Below are 18525 nucleotides of genomic sequence, written 5' to 3'. Positions count from 1 at the left end.
ACGCCTCGTTACGCAAATAGCCGGACAAATTGTATATAACAGCAAATTAATAATCTAAAATAAATGGAGTAGGTAAGATTTGATTTAATTGTGCTCCATAGCAAACGTTAGCCAAAAGTTGTCTGGCGCATCTCTCCCAAAATTGTATAAATCGAGAGAAAATTGTATATGCACATGCAAAAACATATATCTTCGTGTTATACACCATTATACAATTTACAAACATTTTACTTCAATTCAATTGTAGGAAAATGCAAATTTTATACAAATATTACAGAGAAAAAGGTCAACGAATTATACAATTGCGAATAATACAATTGCAGTGAAATACAATTTTCTCTAGCTTTATACAACAGAAGTGTATATATTGTGTTTCTGTTTTTGTATAAAACGAGAGAAAAACATATATCTTCTTGCAATACACTTATAATTATGCAATATACATACATTTTAATTCAATTCAATTGTTTGCAAAGCAAATTTTATAAAAATATTGCAGCGAAATATGCAGTGCATTATACAATTGCAGTGAAATAAGATACCGAATTATACAATTGCAGCGAAATAGGCCGATGAATTCAGCGAATTATACAATTGTATATGTATAGCGAATTATACTGTTTTATATTTTTGCTATGGAGTGCAATTATGCAAACTTTGCTATAGCATACAAATATGAATTTTTTGTTTGTTACATGTGAAAGTTGTCCTTTATTATATACCTTTTTCCCCCCAGCAAATTCAATATGTGCAAATGTACCTTTATTTTTACATAGTTATATAAATACTATACAAATATATGGAGAAAATTTCAAAAAAATACAATTACCTAAATCAGCCCAAAATTTGGGTTATACCATATATCTTTAGCCCAAAACTCAATTCGATATATAATAATATACATTCGATATATTTATATATATAAAACTTACATATTTTCTTCTTACAATTCTTCTTTAAAACATGATATACAATATTATCAAAATAGTTATTTTTGATAAATCGATTGAAATGATTGAAGATGAATAATTGAAATTAATCAGATTTTAATGTGGATATCAGACATCGAATGATAAAATAAAAAAAAATGAAGAGCTAACACATATGAGATTAATTTCTCATTCAATGTTCACTTTATTACTATCCCATTATTGTATACGTATTAATCATCCCAAGGCTTTTGAGTTTCATGCAATAACACCAAATACATAAGTTTCAAAAAAAATGTCATTTACTCAAGAGTCCCCTCCTCTCCCCCCCTCTAAACTCCCTATAAAATCCCTTTATTAACTTTCAACTTTTCTCATCCTAATTTTCTTTTTCAACAATGGCTTTGAATTGTTACACTTTCTTCTTAATCATGTTAACTTATTCAACAATCACAAATTTAAGCCATGTTCATTCATCTAGAGACATACCAAGACATGATGAATCAACTACTCAAGGAAGTATAATGGATTGTTTTAATGCATTGGCTGAGATAAAATCATGCACAAATGAGATAGTTGCTTACTTCACAATTGGCACAATTGATATTGATTTGCCTTGTTGTCAAGCCATTTTTGTCATCACACATCATTGTTGGCCTAGTATGCTTACTACACTTGGTTTCACCCTTGAAGAAACTAATATGTTGAGAGGTTATTGTGATGCAACTCATCATAATGTTTCTCCTAATAGTTTTGGTCCTGCCCCTTCTCCATTGGTGTTACCTAATTTGGATATCATAAATGAGTGATAATATTATATGGTTCCAAGTATGCCACTCATTAGTTATATGTAGTTTTATCTAAAATGTTAGTATCATGTTTGGGAAAACCTTGTATTTTTCCATAGCTCCAATATAATGGTGGTTGTTAATTTGTGAAGATCGATATGATGTTGCCTGATTTTTCTAAATAAATTTGGTTTATATGTACGTATGTATCTTGTTTATTAAAAAAATGCTCTTTATGTCCCATTTTAACGGTCATTTTAGTTTTTTTTCTTCGTTTTATTAAGATAAAACAATAAACACAAAATAGATCTAAAATTCTACCAGAAACCTGACTTCGATTCAGAACCTGACCTAGACTTTGATTCGATTGTGACAATAACCATAGCAATGTAGTAAAACAACAATCTACAAACCAATGAAGTTATATCAATAATGAAGCTAACAACTTTGGTTAAATAATTCTCAAACAATACATGAAATTTGATATAAGATCCCCATACATTACAATTCCAATGTCAAGTGTTGCAAGTCCTGTAGGCTGCAGCATGACAATACTTTCTTCAAGAAAATCAATACACCATTGCTTTTTCAGTTTAAGCACATCAGTGTCTTGCATCTCCGCTGAGTGTTTAGAAGTTGATGCCATTTTGTTGTCTTCAGGTGCCACAAGGCTCTTTGATACTGCGCGTGGATACATAAGTTGAACTCAAGTTTATGAATGACTTTATGTCTTTCTTTCCCTCAACTTCAACCCATTTGTCATCAACCCAGTCTCTTGAGGTCCTCACATTCTTCCTTTCAGTCTCCAGTAATATGTTCTCGCCTATTATTGACATAAAAAAACACCTAGGGGCATCAGTCTATGACCAACATCGATCATTTACTTAACTTTTTAAGTTATTACATACCAGGGAAGTAAACCTGAAGCTGATCGCTTCCATGGACATCACATCCAGCAACAACACCTTCCCACCATCCGTCAGACCACCAAGCGTCAACTGCAGCTCCTACTTCAAAAGAATAGTCAGAAGAATCCACCAGAGGTCGGGGCCTAACTGTGAGGCGTCCTGTAGATCTCATGCCCAATTTATCAGAGACTGCGACTCTGTAGGAAGGAATCCATTCCTATAAATAAAGGAGAGGTGATTAGGAAGAAGGGTGAAGGGAGAACAACATTATAAATTATAGTCACGATGGTTAAGGTACCTCGAGCTTTTCAGGACCATCACCATCCTGGATGTCATCATATTGAACTTTTAGACGTTTTTGAGATACCCGTAAGACCTTACACCTAAACCAGCAGCCTCTCATGCCACTATCATTGCAAAGAACCTCTAAGTTGTCATCAACTTCAAAAGACAACTTATTTTGAGGCTCAACAAGCTGAATTCCAATCGGTCTTACACTTGGAAATTTTATTTTCAACTTTGGGTAAGTTGGTGGTTTGGATTTTGATATCTGGTTACCAGGAATTGACTTTCTGATACCAGAATGGCTACTCACATCGACACTTCTACTCCCACTAGATCTTTGCGCTGAAGGATCTTCTCGGGTTATATTTTTTGAGACCTCATCAGATATGTGCCCAGCCGTTAAAGCACTTCTTCTCTTTTCACTTCTTGGGGTATCTACAAGATAACAGGGATTATCCATCTCCGGATGCAAAGAAATGAGAGCATTTGATGTACATATACGCCAATAAATACTGCAAATCTCATGTAACAGAAATCTTAGACTGCTACATGTTTATACATACCTGAAATTGGTGGTGATCGGTGATGCTTTGAAATCAAAAACGTCAGCCATTCCTCTACCTCTTTTTTTGTACGCCACTTCGTGTCAGAATTTACGGTACTTGTATGCCCAAAAGCATCCAAATAATCCTCTGAGACAACATATAGTATGTGCCTTGTACTTCTTTCAGTACCCACCACAACAAGGAGTAACTCCCCTGAGGTATCCTTCAAGTAGTAGTGAACAACACGACGTCCCTTCCCCTGAGAAACAACGTGCTCTTCCCACGATATAAATACATGATTATCTGTATCCATCCTGATGCCACAGAGAAACAGTTTGGATTAATCGAAAACAGTCCAGTTCTTAACACACTCATCCAGAAACATAAACAAACATTTTAGGTAACAATCATTTCGGAAAAATAACAAGAGTAGCAGAGGTACAAGAAATAATAGATAGTACTGAAAATCGAAGGACAAGAAACAACAGGGGCAATAGCATGACTACTAATTTGAACGGACAGGAAGAGTCATGAGCAAACATAATCCTCTCCTAAGTTCTGCTACAATTTAGGAACCGGTTGAACAAACAGAAATGATTGTAATTAAGAGCATCAGATACAAAGAAGAGATTTTTCTAACGATTAGCTCCTGATGACCACATAAACAATGAAAAAACAGCATCAAACCACATCTGCAGATGAAACACAGACAGAATCTAGCAAAATCCAAAGATAAACTAACCTTGATTCCAGAAAGCTCAAAGAACAAATATTATATTTTCGAGAATTACCAAAAAAGGACCAAAATCACAATGAAAAACAACAATGAAGCCCAAATCTCCGTGAAAAACGAAAAAAAAAGATTAACCATTAACAAGAACAAGAACAAAAACACAGAACATTGAACCAGCATTGAGCATACATCAAGTGATCACACTTACATCAAATAGTTTTGTGTTGGAAAAGAAAACAAGAAGCAAAAAAGAACCTGGAATTCAAGAAAAAAGCTAAGCGCGTAACTAGTACTGACTGACCTCAAAAATAGCAAAAGCTTGTTGCTTTATGGAGAAACTGAGCTAGAGAAAAAGCCAGAGAATGCTGAGTTGTTCTTTTTGTTCTACAAGCAGTGGCAGTTAGGGAAAAGGATAGAGTAAAGAGTAAAACAACAAGAATTGAAGAACGAGAAGGGACGGTGGGGGGTGGGAGAAAAAGCCAAATGCCATTGTTGACAAGTGACAACACAAACAAAAAGGGAGAAACACAAAACTGAAGCTTTTGAGGTTTGGCCTTACACTAACAAAATTAATGTTACAACAATATTCGTCACAGATACTTTTTTCCAAAATTAAACTTACAAATCCAATCTTGCATCCATTTCACGCTCATATCAGGTCGAGGTACAGAAAACCCCCCTGTAAGATTAGGTCCAATTTATCACAATTGTTAGTTAACATGTTGGTTATATATTCAGAAACACGGAAAATATCATTGGCTCATCAAATCACTTCTTCATTATTTGTTGAATGCTATATAAAACACCCCCATTGCAACAACAACAACATACCAGTGTAATCCCACACCATCGTTTAACCCCATTCTCATTTAGGATGGAAGTTCAAAAGAGGTGAGATTGCGCCTTTGCACGTTAGAGCAAGAATGCCATCAACTTTTATATGATACTCACGGAGAAAGACATACACATGCTATCAAGAAAAAGAAAGGAGAATAGCATCAACAACGTACATTCTTCATCAATTATCTCGCTCATTGACTAGAGCAATGACTGATTAAACAAAAGGCCGAGAACTGTAAAACCCCCTTCCCCTTATATATCAAAGAGCTAAAATCGACTGTATAAGGAAAAATAAGAGTCACTTATTCATCATTCTGTTACTGGGAAACTTCAGGGCAATGCAATAGCAAGTGATTTACAGTCTCGAAGAACATCAGATACAAAGAAGAGAGTTTTTCTAACGATTAACACCTGATGACCATATAAACAATGAAAAAAACAGCATCAAAGAACAATAATACTAGTGTGTTTCCACTGCTGATAAACTGTAACACATGCTCATAGGGAACTTCATAAAGTTTCAATTTTTATGCATAACCGATAAGAGAATGTGTATACAGAACAAGAACATGCCAAATTCTTGGCAAAGAGTGCTTTCTATAAGAGGCCTATTCCATATTTTGTTGTCAAAGACCTATACATTTGCAAAGGAAAATGTCAGTTCTTGTTATCTGCAAGAAAATCTATTTCCCATCGCTTTTTCAGTTTAAGCACATCAGTGTCTTGCTTCTCTGCTGAGTGCTTGGAAGTGGAAGTCATTTTGTTGTATTCAGGTGCCATAAGCCTGGGAGCCATCTGATTTTCGCAGCTCTCAGGCTCGTTGATATTAAACCTGGATGCATAAGTTAAGCTTGAGTCTATGAACGACTTTGTGTCTTTCTTTGGCTCAACTTCAATCCATTTGGCATCCACCCAGTCTCTTGAAGTCCGCACGTTCTTTCTTTGGATCTCCAGTGATATGTTCTCGCCTATTATTGAGATAAGAAAAAACACATTGGAGCGTCAGTCCATGATCAATATCGATCATTTAAACTTACGGACAACAAATTATTTCTTACCAGGGAAGTAAAGCTGAAGATCACTGCTTCCAAAGACATCAAATCCAGTTACAACTCCTTCCCACCACCCGTCCGACCACCAAGCATCAACTGCAGCTCCTAGTTCAAAAGAACAGTCGGAAGAATCCTCCAGAGGCTGGGGCCGAACTGTGAGGCGTCCTGAGCTTCTCATGCCCAATTTATCAGAGACTGCAACTTTGCAGGAAGGAATCCATTCCTATAAATCAAGCAGAGGTGATGAGAAGACAGGGTGAAGAGAGAACGGAACAGTCAATATACGTAAGTAGATCATAAGCTATAGTTGAAGTGGTTAAGGTACCTTGAGCTTTTCAAGACTTTCACAATCCTGAATGTCGTTATATTGAACGTGCATATGTTTTTGTGATACCTGCAATACTTTACACCGGAACCAGCAGCCTTTCATGCCACTATCGTTGGAAAGAACCTCTATATTGTCACCAACATCAAAAGATCGCTTACGTTGAGGCTCTACAAGCTGAATTCCTACTGGTTCTATGTTTGGATATTTTATTTTTAACTTTGGGTAAGTTGGTGGTTTTGCTTGTGCTATCTGGTTACCTAGAGTTGACTTTCTGATACCAGAACGGCCACCCTCCCTGACACTTCTACTCCCACTAGGTCCTTGCATCGAAGGATCTTCTTGGGCTATCAAAGCACTTCTTCTTGTTTCTCTTCTTGGGGTATCTGCAAGATAAGGGAAGTCTAAATCATAAGCAACTTTGCAGCATATACAGCAATTTTCTTCATGTGCATATAACCATCAAGAAGAACAAAGAATTCATTTTTGAAATATGGCAACAATATTATGACAACATTTACCAAGTACATCAAACCAAAGGCTCCTGAGCCACCTGGCCTACAGTTCTTTATAGAAAATCTACTCTAAAACTGGCTAGTAATTAATTGGGATATACATGAACATCAAACCACAATACAAAACATATACACCAATGTCAATTAAAAGCAAAGCACACAGAGGAAGTCAAAAAATGCATCAACAGTAAAAGGATTACCAAACATGCATGATATTAAGGATCACATAAGACGCATAAGGGGAAAATGAAAAAGATAAAGGAAAATCAAAACTGCATACTGCACATTTAAACAATAGATCTTTGCAATATCAAGATATAAAATAAATTGTTCAAATGAAATTCAGGAAGACTCTGTTATTCGTTGAACGCTATGTAAAACACCCCCTTTACAGCAACAACAACAACAACAACGTACCAGTGTAATCCCACACCATTCTTAACTCTACCTTGTAAAGATAGATAGACCCTCAACTCCCTTGCCCCCACCACCTAACTTAAGGGCCAACTGACCTTCTCTTTACCTCAAGGACCATTTTCTAGCGTTGAACCCCTTCCTCATTCAAAATGGAAGTTGAAAAGAGGGAGATACATTAGAGCAAGGATGCCATCAAGTTTTATGTGATACCCACAGAAAAGACTAAAAAGAAAGGAGAATAGCATTAACACTACATTCTTCATCGGTTATCTTGACAATTAACAAGAGCAAGAACTGATTAAACAAAAGGCTGAGAATTGTAAACCTCCTTTCCGTTTTATGTCAAAGAGCTAAAATCGACTGTATCAGGAAAAAGAAATCTTACATTCTAGACTTTTATCAGGGGAAAACAAAGATGACATAATGCAGTAGGAAACTCTTATGTCGATTTCTTTGTTTCCCTTTTCAGTTGTTAAAACTTTTACCTCGGTCTGTCCGCAAACTCTATGAAAGCTGAATATACAGGAAAGATGTCATCGGTTATCTTGCCAATTAACTAGAGCATGAACTGATTAAACAAAAATCCGAGAACTGTAAACTCTCTTTCCCTTTTATGTCAAAGAGCTAAAATCAACTGTATCAGGGAAAAGAAAGATATACATTCTAGACTTTTATCAGGATTCAGGAGAAAACAAGGACGACATACTGTAGTAGGAAACTCTTATCTCGATTTCTTTGTTTCTCTTTTCAATTGTTAAAGCTTTTACCTCGATCCCTCCGCAAACACTATTAAACTGAATATAGAGGAAAGATGGACTCAGAAGGTTAGATACAACATTGAGAATACTAAGATGCTAAGTAACAGTTGTATTTATTTTGTATGTACCTCAAGTGCAGTAAAACACAAGGAAGCAGGTATTCTTGTATAACACAATTCTGTGTGCATTCTGGTATTACAAAGTTCCACTAAAATTACTAGCGCTTCATGCGGGAATTTATTAAATAATACTTACGTAGTAACAAACATAAATAATGTAAAGCAAAATGAAAATTACTACATCTTATCATTTATCCTTAATATCATAAGCATAAGTTAATGATTATAAAAATACATACTAGGTGAGCCACTCAACAGGAGCAAAGTAAACTAATATTTAATTGTGAAGAAGAAGAAGAGGTGGTTCAGAAACTTTGTTATTTTAAAATGAGAGAAGATCTCCCTATTTATAGACAACAAAGGGTAGTGTGAACAAATATTTATTGTGCCTTATCAGAAAGGTTACAACTATATCGAAAGGTCGCAACCCTTCGGAAAGGTCGCAACCTTTCATAAAAGTCACAACTCTTCATAAAAGTCGCAACTCTTCATTAAAGTCGCAACTCTTCATGAAAGGGAAAGACTTGTTTTGGAAATAAATAAATTATTAGGGAATTCTGGATTGTGGTGGCGCCATGTAGGCGGGCCTAAAGTTCTCTTTAATATATATGATATGATATTTGATATGATATAGGACATATTATGATATGATTCTATGCACAGGTAAATATTCAAGTAATCTAATACTTCAATGGAAAACATTTTCCATCATATCGCACACAGACTTAAGAAAGAAGCAGCGGCAAGAAGATAGATATTCATCAAAAAAGTAAAAGGCAATGTTAGCGCCTAAGCTAATTAAGAGCTTGAAGTTTCCCCTTTAGCTATTCTTTCAAACATTGTCCCGTCCAAGTCTTTTAAGGGCCTGTTTCACTTTTTCTTTAAGTTGTATTCCGGAATCATGTTTGGACATAGAATTGTTAGAGTACATGTTTTCACATTTTCACTCCAAATCACTCATAAAAATTTGGCATTTTTCCCAAGTTGTGTTGACGTCCAAATACAACTTAAATTTCCAATTACCACTTTTCAATTTTTTTTCAAATACTACTTTCTTTCTCTTATATTTTTTTACATATTTCACATATTAATGTCCCAAACATTCACTAAAATAGTATAAGCCCTTCTAGTATCTAAGTACCGATGAAAATTCCCTCCAAGGGAGGAATTAAAGTCTTGGTTACAGGTTTGGCCGAACCCAATACCTTTGGTCCAAACACTAGATTTGCATTAAAATATTCATTGACTATGGACAAATTATTAATTCAGAAACCAATAACTTAGAAGGACTAGAATCCCAGACCCACAAACTTAAAATCCTGGCTCTGCCTCGGAGTTTCCCTCTCACCCACAATAAAAGCTTACTGACACGGCAAGTCGATAAGATGAACAAGACATAAGACCATGTTTTTATGAGCTTACCCCCTTCTTTTATGCTTTTTCTTGAAGAAAAGAAGGAAATGACCTAGTTAAAACAGCTATATGAATGCGATATATCAATTCACCTCTATACGGACCTGAATCCAATATTCAAAGCATTCATTTGGGATGAATTTTTAGCTGGTCCTCCACCTAGTAAAACCCTCTTTGGATCTTCTTGTTTAACTAGTCACAGAGTTCCCATACAATTTTAATACATTCATGAAATTGTGTATTAAAAATAGTTCTTTATCGTTTATACTGTAGCTTTCTATTAATGGCAGCCTAAAACTCGACATTCAAAAGTCTTATGACCACCTCAATTGGAAGTTCCTGTTGGAGACTCTTTCTAAAAGGAGTTTCGGAGGTAGATGGTTAAGATAGATGAAGTTTTGCATCAGCACCGTGAAATTGTCAGTGCTAATAAATGGCTCTCCCACAGGTTTCTTCTCTTTGCAGAGAGGTTTAAGACAAGGAGATCCATCATCTCCCTTTCCTATTATTATCACTATGGACGGGCTAAATGAATTAAAAGATTTGGTACCTTAATGACATCAAAAGAAAAGGAGTTTCCTAACACAATGATTAAAATATGATTCAAAACTTAAAATGTAAGGATGTGCAAATTTTTATGTTGGCTGCTATATATGAATAACAACAAAACCAACTCCAACATCTAAGTGGCTGCGCGCAGCTGTTCGATACGGGTGTGGATCTAGAGTAGAGTTTTAGTTTCAAATTACAAGGCATTAAATGGAAATATTACAAGGTGTTATGAGGAAAATCTATTGATCAAAAAGAAGATTTCTAGAAGGAGATATATGGAAAAGCACTAACATAGAAATTTCTATATACAAGGAACTCATTTTATTTAATTTCACCTTAGCTTTTGTTTTGATTATAGAAATCATTGTTCTATCTCGAATTCCTCCATTGATTTTGGTTAAGTATCCAAAATTAGTTGATCAATCTCATGCTTGCACTCTATGTTGCTCGGCAGGGGCAGACCTAGAGTCAGCCGAAGGGGTTCACCCGAACCTCCTCGGCAAAAAAATTTGTTGTATGTTTAAGGTAGTTTTAAGAATTTTTATGTTTATATATTGATTTTGAACCTCTTGAATATAAGATTAGAAGTTGACTTAAAAGTTTAAATCTCAAATCTTAAGCACTACTCTCTTTTTTATCGAACCCCCTTAAAGGAAATTCTTAATCCGCCACTTTGCTCGGGCTCTTCAAAAATATCAATGGATGCGTGTTGGTTTCTATAGAAGCATTGTATTTTTTATGAATCCAACACGGGTGCAACATCAAAAAGTAGAAAGTACATGCAACTTAGCCCACACCCATATCATGTCGACATGGGTGCAACACCGAAAAATGAAGAGTCTTAGAAGTTAAATGTGAGTACATCCAGTTCTTGGTCCCTATGTTTTATGATGTGATAGGAAATAATGTATCTAGGCACTCAAAGTTCAAAAATTGGTGTGTTGGATCCATAAGCAATTGCTTCTAATCCAACTGATTATTACATGTTTCACTTACAAAATGTAAATTTGCTTTAAGCAATTTTCTTCTCTAGTCTCCATACACATTTTGAAATCACCTAAATCAACGAAGAAAGGGGAAGGGAAATGCTATATCGGGACCGGGGACAGAAAAAGAAACAACTCTGAATAAAAGAATTAGGGTTCCTAATGCTTCTCCATGCTCAATGAGATGCACCAACCTTGGGATGCTTTACTCCTAATACCACAAGGTTTCAATACGGAGCTTAACATGAGTCTTTGGTTAAAAAGAGGGATGACATACATTCTATGCGGAACATAATTCCATGGATATTTTCATCCGAGATCGTAATGGAGGACATAACTTACGATCATCGTTTTTGCTTGACGATCGGGAATGTATTTCCTTATTCTTGACAATAAAAATTATGCAAACATGATGAATACCATTTATATAATAGAGAATAAATTTAAAGTGAAAAGATTGAATAGTCACTACATCAAAAATGATCATTAGCGGCAGTTAATTTTTAATTGCTGCAAAATATATATTTTTAGCGCCAATTAACACTCTTTGTATATGTTCCTAAAGCTTTTAGCGAAATTGATTCTAATGGCACTTAACTAATGCCGGTAAAGACTTTAACACTCTTTATTAATGTCAATTTTTAATGCCGCTAAAAGTTGTTTTTGTTGTAGTGAGTACACCAGTTGTCTTAGTTAGATAGTAAGAAGTATAACCTAAAAAGACTAATGAATATCAATTAATCGAATAATTTAATCCTAACAAGATGAACAATGTTCACCCTTAATCTTCTCATATTAATTGAATATTACAAATCTTACAATTCATTTCTACCACTAGGCCATACTCTTTGGGAGCTAATCTCGCCATATTTGTTATGTGATGATAGTGAGGAAACCCATAATTTCTATGACTATTTGTCTATTGCCTGGCGAAGAGAGTACACAGGAGCCTCTCAACAAGGGCGGGATAAAATACATTGTGAAAGTTCCTTTTAAGGTAGTGTGCTTTTCTTGGCTCGTAGAAAGAAATGATTGTCTCTCACAGGATAAAGCTCAAAGAAGGGAATTTCAATTGTGTTCTAGATGCTTTTGTGCGGAGCTGCTAGGGAAAATAAGAGTTACTTATTCATTCATTGTCCTGTTACTGAGAAATTATGGCGACTATTCTTGAACATGGTAGGAATCAGATGATATCATTTATAAGGGAAAGGTTGTTCCAGCTATAAAGATTCAGCAAACATTTAGATTTAAAAGAGCAAATGGGAGTTGAAGTCCCATCATGACACTAATTGTTTTGGCACATAAAACACATGTTCACCGCTGGAATGCCTCTTTTTCTCATGTCCAACGGAAACCCTTAACTTTGGGGTGGGGGTGGGGGGTTGTATTCCAGACCACCGTCCAGGGACAAGGTGTCATCATTCCATCTGTTGCATTCAATTGAATCCAGACCACCTTCCACGACATAATGTAGTTTCTTTCCTGTCAAAGCTTAAGATTCTTTCATCTACAAACTCATCAAAAAGGGATTTTTCATCTTCAAATTAGATTAGCAAAGCACTGTAGCAAATGAATATTTCACAAAAAGCGAAACTGATATCAACTTGATAAAGTTTGGTCATTCACAGAACTTGAACATAGTTGCTTTTAGACATGGTCACAAGACATCTTCCGTCTCTAGATTGATCGGGTGTAGCCAGCAGCCAATATTCTATGATCAACTTCTTCAGGAAATGCTATAAATACTAGAAATGAGAGAATTTGATGTACATGTACGTCAATAAATACTGCAAATCACATGTAACTGAAATCTTAAACTGCAACATGATTATACGTACTTGAAATAGGTGGTGATTGGTGTTGCTTTGAAATTAAATTTGTCAGCCATTCCACTACGCGTTTTCTTGTACGCCACTTTGTGTCAGAATTTATGGTACTTGTATGCCCAAAAGCATCCAAATAATCCTTTGAGACAACATATAGCATGTTCTTTGAGCTTCTTTCAGTACCTACAACAGCAAGGATTAACTCCCCTGAGGTATCCTTCAAGTAGTAGTGCACAACACGACGACCCTTCCCCCGAGAAACAAAGCGCTCTTCCCACGAACTAAATACATGACTATCTGTATCCATCCTGATGCCACAGAGAAACAGTTTGGATTAATAAAAAAATAGCCCAGCTCTTAAACACCCTCATCCAGAAACATAGAATCATTTTAGGCTAAAGAATCATGAGCAAACATAATCCTCCTAACTTCTGTTACAATTTAGGACCCGATCAAACAAAGATAAATGATTGGAACAAAAAACATCAGATACAAAGAACAGATTTTTCCAAAATTCGCTATGAAAAAACAGCATCAAACCACAACCCCAGAGTTTTGTTTATCTAAAGATAAACCAACCTTAATTCTAGAAAACTCTCAATAAAGCTCAGCTACTAAGAACAGATAATTTTTTCAAGAATTACCAACCAAGGATCAAATTCACGATGAAAAACAACAATGAAGCCCAAAACCAAGTGAAAAATGAAATACGGTATGCTGATTTTCAAAGATTAACCATGTACAAGAACAAAAATACAGAACATATTGAGCAGACATCAAGTGATCACACTTACATCAAATAGCTTTGGATCGGAAAAGCAAACAAGCAGCAAAAGAAGAACCTGGAATTCAAGAAAAACAAGCTAAGCATGTAACTAGTACTGACTGACCTCAAAAATAGCAAAAGTTTTTTCCTTTATTGAGAAACTGAGTTAGAAAAAAAAAAAAGCCAGAGAATGCTGAGTTGGGTGTGTTGTCTAGAAGCGGTGACAGTTAGGGAAAAGGATAGAGTAAAGAGTAAAAGAACAAGAAAAGAAGAAAGAGAATCAGGGAGAAAAAGCCAAATGCCATTGTTGCCAACACAAGCAAAAGGTTTGAGCTTTGATTTTTTGTTTGAACTTCTTTGTGACAGGTGGAAGCAACAAGAGGGGAGAAACACAAAACTGAAGTTCTTTGAGTTTTAGCCTTTACACTACACAAAATTAATGTTACAACAGTATTATTCACAAAAATGTATTCCAAAATTAAAGTAAACACTCTGATCTTGAACCCGTTTCATGCTCATGTCAGGTTGGGGTAGTACAGAAAGAAAAAACTGCGAAATTCTATTCAATTTAATATGTTGGTTTATCTGTATTTTTAAACATGAAAAGATTCTTTGGCTTATCAAATAATGTGCAGAGCCGTGAAAAAAATTCAATAAAAGACAAAAACAAATCACTATTCGTAATAGAAACTTCAATTTGTTCACAATATTAATCATATTTTCTGATAAACAGCTTTAATCAGCAAATTTTGAATTGATTGATTCAGAGTCTTAATTATCAAACCAGCTATGAGGCCGTACCACGGAACTAAGAATAAAAGGTGCATTACTCGAAGCAATCAGTATTAAAAACTAAACAAAGAATATGAAAATGAGAAGGAGGTTTAACCACTTCTTTTCGTAGCAAATAAAAAGCTCATGATGTTTCTCTCAGAGAACATGAAAAAATCAATCTGAGAGCTTGAGTAATTTTTTTTGATGACAAGGAAAACTGCAGTCGCTATCCTTTGAGTGCACACAGGGTAAAACCCCGCTCCTATGCAATAGCTCGCAAACCACATAGGAGAAGTAACCCACACTAGGCAAGTCCGGTGCGACGAGCTCGACCCAGAAGGCAAACCCCTTGCTTTTGCTAGCAAGGGGTTTCAAACTTGAGAACTCCAACATGAAAGTCCCAAGCCCTAACCAATGGGCCACCCCCAAGGGTTCTCTGACAGCTTTAGTAATCGAAACCAAAAAATAAGCGATCAAAAGATAACCTAATAAGAATCAAGAGGTTGTAACATGATAATGGAAAAATCAGGCAACAATATTTCTCTGTTCACTTAATTTGAAATGCTAAATATATACCACAAAATAATTTGTTTTGAAATGCCTTGTCTGCAAATGCCATAGAATGCATTCCAGACAACACATTCTTAATGCCACAAGGAAGTGTATCAGTTTCTCTCCCGAGACCACTTTTCAGTGCGAGAATTTCATTAGGTAGTTGGTAATCATCTAATTCACCACCATATTTGACATCGTGAATAATAAGGATCTTATAGTTGCCACTAGTTGAGTCATAAAGGCAATCCGAAATTCCTCCAGGAGAGATAGTGGATGTGGAAGTGCAATTGATTCTTTTGTGGAGAGATTACATAGCAACAGGTTGACATTCTCGAAATCCACATTATTATCACAAAACGTGATAATAGTCAAGCCATTGCAAAAACAATTGATTGCGCAAAACCCTGGTTTAGAGTTTGAAGGGCAATCAAGTTACTGTACATCATCGACAAAATACATGCGACTGTGGTTAGAACAAGAAACACAAAATATACTTTTTGATGACAAAAACAAAGCATACTAAAGTAATTACTGAGGAGGATAAGTTCCCATTTATTCTTCAAACAAGGATTATCCATCTCCGGGATACAAAGAACGACCATCAGTACACCACTCGGCACTCTAGTTTTAATCCAGATGCACAACTAAATTCAGCTTGTGCCGGGAAAACTGAAGTGAGGAACAAAAATCACAAAATTAAAATGGAACTGGAAATAACTTTTCACCATCTCCACTGCTCCCTCCCCGAAAAATCCACGAAGGAGGCTTCTTTATAGAAAGATAATTGCAACATAGCTTAGTTTCTTTCCTTTCAAAGCATAAGATCTTTCATCTATAAACTCACCAAAAAAGGATTTTTCATCTTCAAATTAAATTAGCAAAGCACAGTAGCTGATGAATAGTTAACAAAAAGTGAGACTGATTTTAACCTATCAAATTGATAAAGTTTGGACATTCATTGTACTTGAACATTGTTGCTTTTAGACATGATCATAAGACATCTGTCATCTCTAGATTGATCGGGTATAACCAGCACCCAATAATCTACAATCAACTTCTACGAGAAATGCTAAATACTAGAAATGGGAGCATTTGATGTACATGTACGCCAATAAATATTGCAAATCTCATGTAACTAAAATCTTAGACAGCAACATTATTGAAATAGATGGTGATCAATGATGCTTTAAAATCAAATACGCGTGTCATTCCACTACCTCTTTTCTTGCACGCCACCTTGTGTCGGAATTCATGGTACTTCTGTGCCCAAAAGCATCCAAATAATCCTCTGAGACAACACATAGCATGTGGCTTTAACCTACTCCCCTGAGGCATCCTTCAAGTAGTAGTGCACAACACGACAGCCCTTCGCCTGACAAACAATGTGCTCTTCCCACAAACTAAATACATGAATATATGTATCCATCCTGATGCCACAGAAAAACAATTATTTTAGGCTAAAGAGTCATGAGCAAACATAATCCTCCTAAGTTTCGTTATAATTTAGGACCCAAACCGAAATGACTGTAACTAAGAACATTAGACATCAGTACATCAAAAATGATCATTAGCAACAATTAACCTTCTTTGTATATGTCACTAAAGTCTTTAGTGACATTGCTTCTAATGACACTTAATTAATATCGATAAAGACTTTAGCACTCTTTATTAATTTATTAATGTCAATACTTATTGCCGTTAAAAGTCGTTTTTATCGTAGTGCATAAAGAAGACATTTTTCCAGCAATTAGCTCCTGATGATGACCATATAAACAATTCAAAAAACAGCATCAAACCACAACTCCAAGTGAAACACAAACAGAATTTTGCTTAAACCAAAAATAAACTAACCTTACTTCAAGAAAATTCTCAGTACACTCAGCTACAAAGATCAGATTTTTTTTTCAAGAATCACCAACCAAGGACCAATTAATCCCAAACCCACATGAAAAACGAAATGGGGTTTGCTGATTTTCAAAGTTTTATCATATACAAGAACAAAAACACACAAAAATAAGCAAAAGTTTGTTGCTTTACAAAGAAACAGAGCCTAAACAGTATCTTTCTAGTTATGGTAGCAGCCGAGGTCTTGCCTCTTTTATTTTGGGGCCATCTCTCAATTGATTTTGCCACTTTTATATAATATAATATAAAGTCCATATATATATATTTATATTTTAATTATATTTCGTTAGTAAATCAATTGTTTTTGATTGACGAATTAAAGTAAATATAACTTGCATGTATACTACATCGAAGTTTTATATAGACTTTTATTTTTACATGTCGATTTGTTTAATTTTAGATCGAATTCAAACTTATGAATTTGTCCCCTTTTTTATTAATTATTTTTATAAAAAAAGAGTAAAATTTAATTATATTTATCTTAATTGATTAGTTAACATGTTGGTTATATAGAAAATAATTTATTGACTTATCAAATTATCATAATATTGATCCGTCTAATAATAGGACCTCTCCAGCAATGGAGATGAACTTATCTTATACTCTATTCATTTCATATTACTTGACATCGATACTGAATCATGAGAATTATGTTATATTTTTCTCAATCCATCAATATTATTAAATAACTACATAAAATAGTAATAGTCAAATTTAGAATTTCAAATCATCATTAATAAAGTTAGTTTAGTAAAATTCACATTAATTTTTTTTTTATTAAAAAATCCAAAAGTTTTACCTTCAATTATTTGGGCGTTTCTAATAATTAAGCTCATACATTGTACTGAGTGTACGTTTTAAACATTTGGATACTGAAAAGAAAATTTAGTTTCATTTTTCTTCTATTGACTTTATATTGTAGGCTTATAGCTACGTAAAGAAATTGTAATAGTCAGATTTAAAGTTCTTAAAATATCATTAATAAAGTTAATTTTATAAAACAAAACTTTTAATTAAATATTTTTTAAAGGATGTGTCAAGTCAATATGAGTCAAGTAATATAAAGCAGATAATATATTGGTTATACAAAAATTAAATCGATAAAAACCCTTCAGATGCCAATGTTTAATTGGACCACTAATCATATATTTGATTAATTTCTCACATAATATATCGGTTATACAAAAATTAAACCTCTCATGTACTTGGATTAATTTCCCACATAATGATATTAACTCTTTCACCTTCCTATCATAAATCCCTATAGCACTATATAATCCCACACGTCCTCCATAGTTTTTCTTATACAATTATTACACGAATCCCACTATTTTTTTTGCTAATAATTAACTACATGATGAATAGTACTATCATGATCTTCAAAATTGTACTATTACTTACCCTAATTTCATGGATTAATATTCTTCAAGCTCGACCTTTAACCACATCTAGTATTGGTCGTGCTACTACACTTATGACACATTTAAAATTACAAGATGATAAAGAAGACTCATCAGAATGTTGGGATTCATTA

At 34.6% G+C, this 18525-nt stretch overlaps 3 protein-coding genes across 4 annotated transcripts; 1 reads left to right on the top strand and 2 right to left on the bottom strand.

The window, feature by feature from the left end:
• The first annotated feature begins 1327 nt into the window (after positions 1 to 1327).
• On the top strand, positions 1328 to 1738 carry LOC138339655 (egg cell-secreted protein 1.2-like). Its single transcript, XM_069291516.1, has one exon. It carries the CDS (start codon positions 1328 to 1330, stop codon positions 1736 to 1738), a length of 411 nt encoding a protein of 136 aa, XP_069147617.1.
• A 370-nt stretch (positions 1739 to 2108) lies between these two features.
• Positions 2109 to 5038, bottom strand: LOC101261872 (uncharacterized). Its single transcript, XM_069291515.1, has 8 exons — positions 5020 to 5038; positions 4811 to 4867; positions 4247 to 4293; positions 4143 to 4147; positions 3474 to 3769; positions 2924 to 3345; positions 2626 to 2842; positions 2109 to 2540 (listed from the first exon to the last, which is right to left on the bottom strand). The coding sequence occupies exons 1-8, from the start codon at positions 5036 to 5038 to the stop codon at positions 2374 to 2376; spliced, it is 1230 nt and encodes a 409-aa protein (XP_069147616.1). The 3' UTR covers positions 2109 to 2373.
• A 500-nt stretch (positions 5039 to 5538) lies between these two features.
• Positions 5539 to 17219, bottom strand: LOC104644445 (uncharacterized). 2 transcript variants are annotated; one of them, XM_026028367.2, is made up of 6 exons: positions 16938 to 17219; positions 16304 to 16513; positions 13004 to 13299; positions 6406 to 6791; positions 6087 to 6303; positions 5539 to 5996 (listed from the first exon to the last, which is right to left on the bottom strand). In XM_026028367.2, exons 3-6 carry the CDS (start codon positions 13296 to 13298, stop codon positions 5686 to 5688), a joined length of 1209 nt encoding a protein of 402 aa, XP_025884152.1. In that variant the 5' UTR covers position 13299; positions 16304 to 16513; positions 16938 to 17219; the 3' UTR covers positions 5539 to 5685. The 2 variants fall into 2 exon arrangements, with proteins under 2 accessions (XP_025884152.1, XP_025884151.1); XM_026028366.2 differs by lacking the exons at positions 16304 to 16513; positions 16938 to 17219 and adding an exon at positions 13786 to 13972.
• Positions 17220 to 18525: the final 1306 nt, after the last annotated feature.

This window comes from Solanum lycopersicum, chromosome 11 (genome assembly GCF_036512215.1).
Source record: "Solanum lycopersicum chromosome 11, SLM_r2.1".
Classification (NCBI taxonomy): domain Eukaryota; kingdom Viridiplantae; phylum Streptophyta; class Magnoliopsida; order Solanales; family Solanaceae; genus Solanum; species Solanum lycopersicum.
Note: the sequence above shows the minus strand (reverse complement) of the source record. Positions and strands in the feature narration are given on the sequence as shown.

What these genes read in the sequence shown, in the direction of transcription:
- LOC138339655 (XM_069291516.1), top strand. Translation starts at nt 1,328, where the DNA reads ATGGCTTTGAATTGTTACACTTTCTTCTTAATCATGTTAACTTATTCA.
- LOC101261872 (XM_069291515.1), bottom strand. An exon ending in CCGATCACCACCAATTTCAG is followed by an intron (nt 3,346 to 3,473) that starts GTATGTATAAAC and finishes GTTATCTTGTAG; the next exon opens with ATACCCCAAGAAGTGAAAAG. An exon ending in ATGGTCCTGAAAAGCTCGAG is followed by an intron (nt 2,843 to 2,923) that starts GTACCTTAACCA and finishes CTTTATTTATAG; the next exon opens with GAATGGATTCCTTCCTACAG.
- LOC104644445 (XM_026028366.2), bottom strand. Translation starts at nt 13,862, where the DNA reads ATGCTTAGCTTGTTTTTCTTGAATTCCAGGTTCTTCTTTTGCTGCTTG. An exon ending in CCAATCACCACCTATTTCAA is followed by an intron (nt 6,792 to 13,003) that starts GTACGTATAATC and finishes CTTATCTTGCAG; the next exon opens with ATACCCCAAGAAGAGAAACA. An exon ending in TCTTCAGCTTTACTTCCCTG is followed by an intron (nt 5,997 to 6,086) that starts GTAAGAAATAAT and finishes TCTCAATAATAG; the next exon opens with GCGAGAACATATCACTGGAG.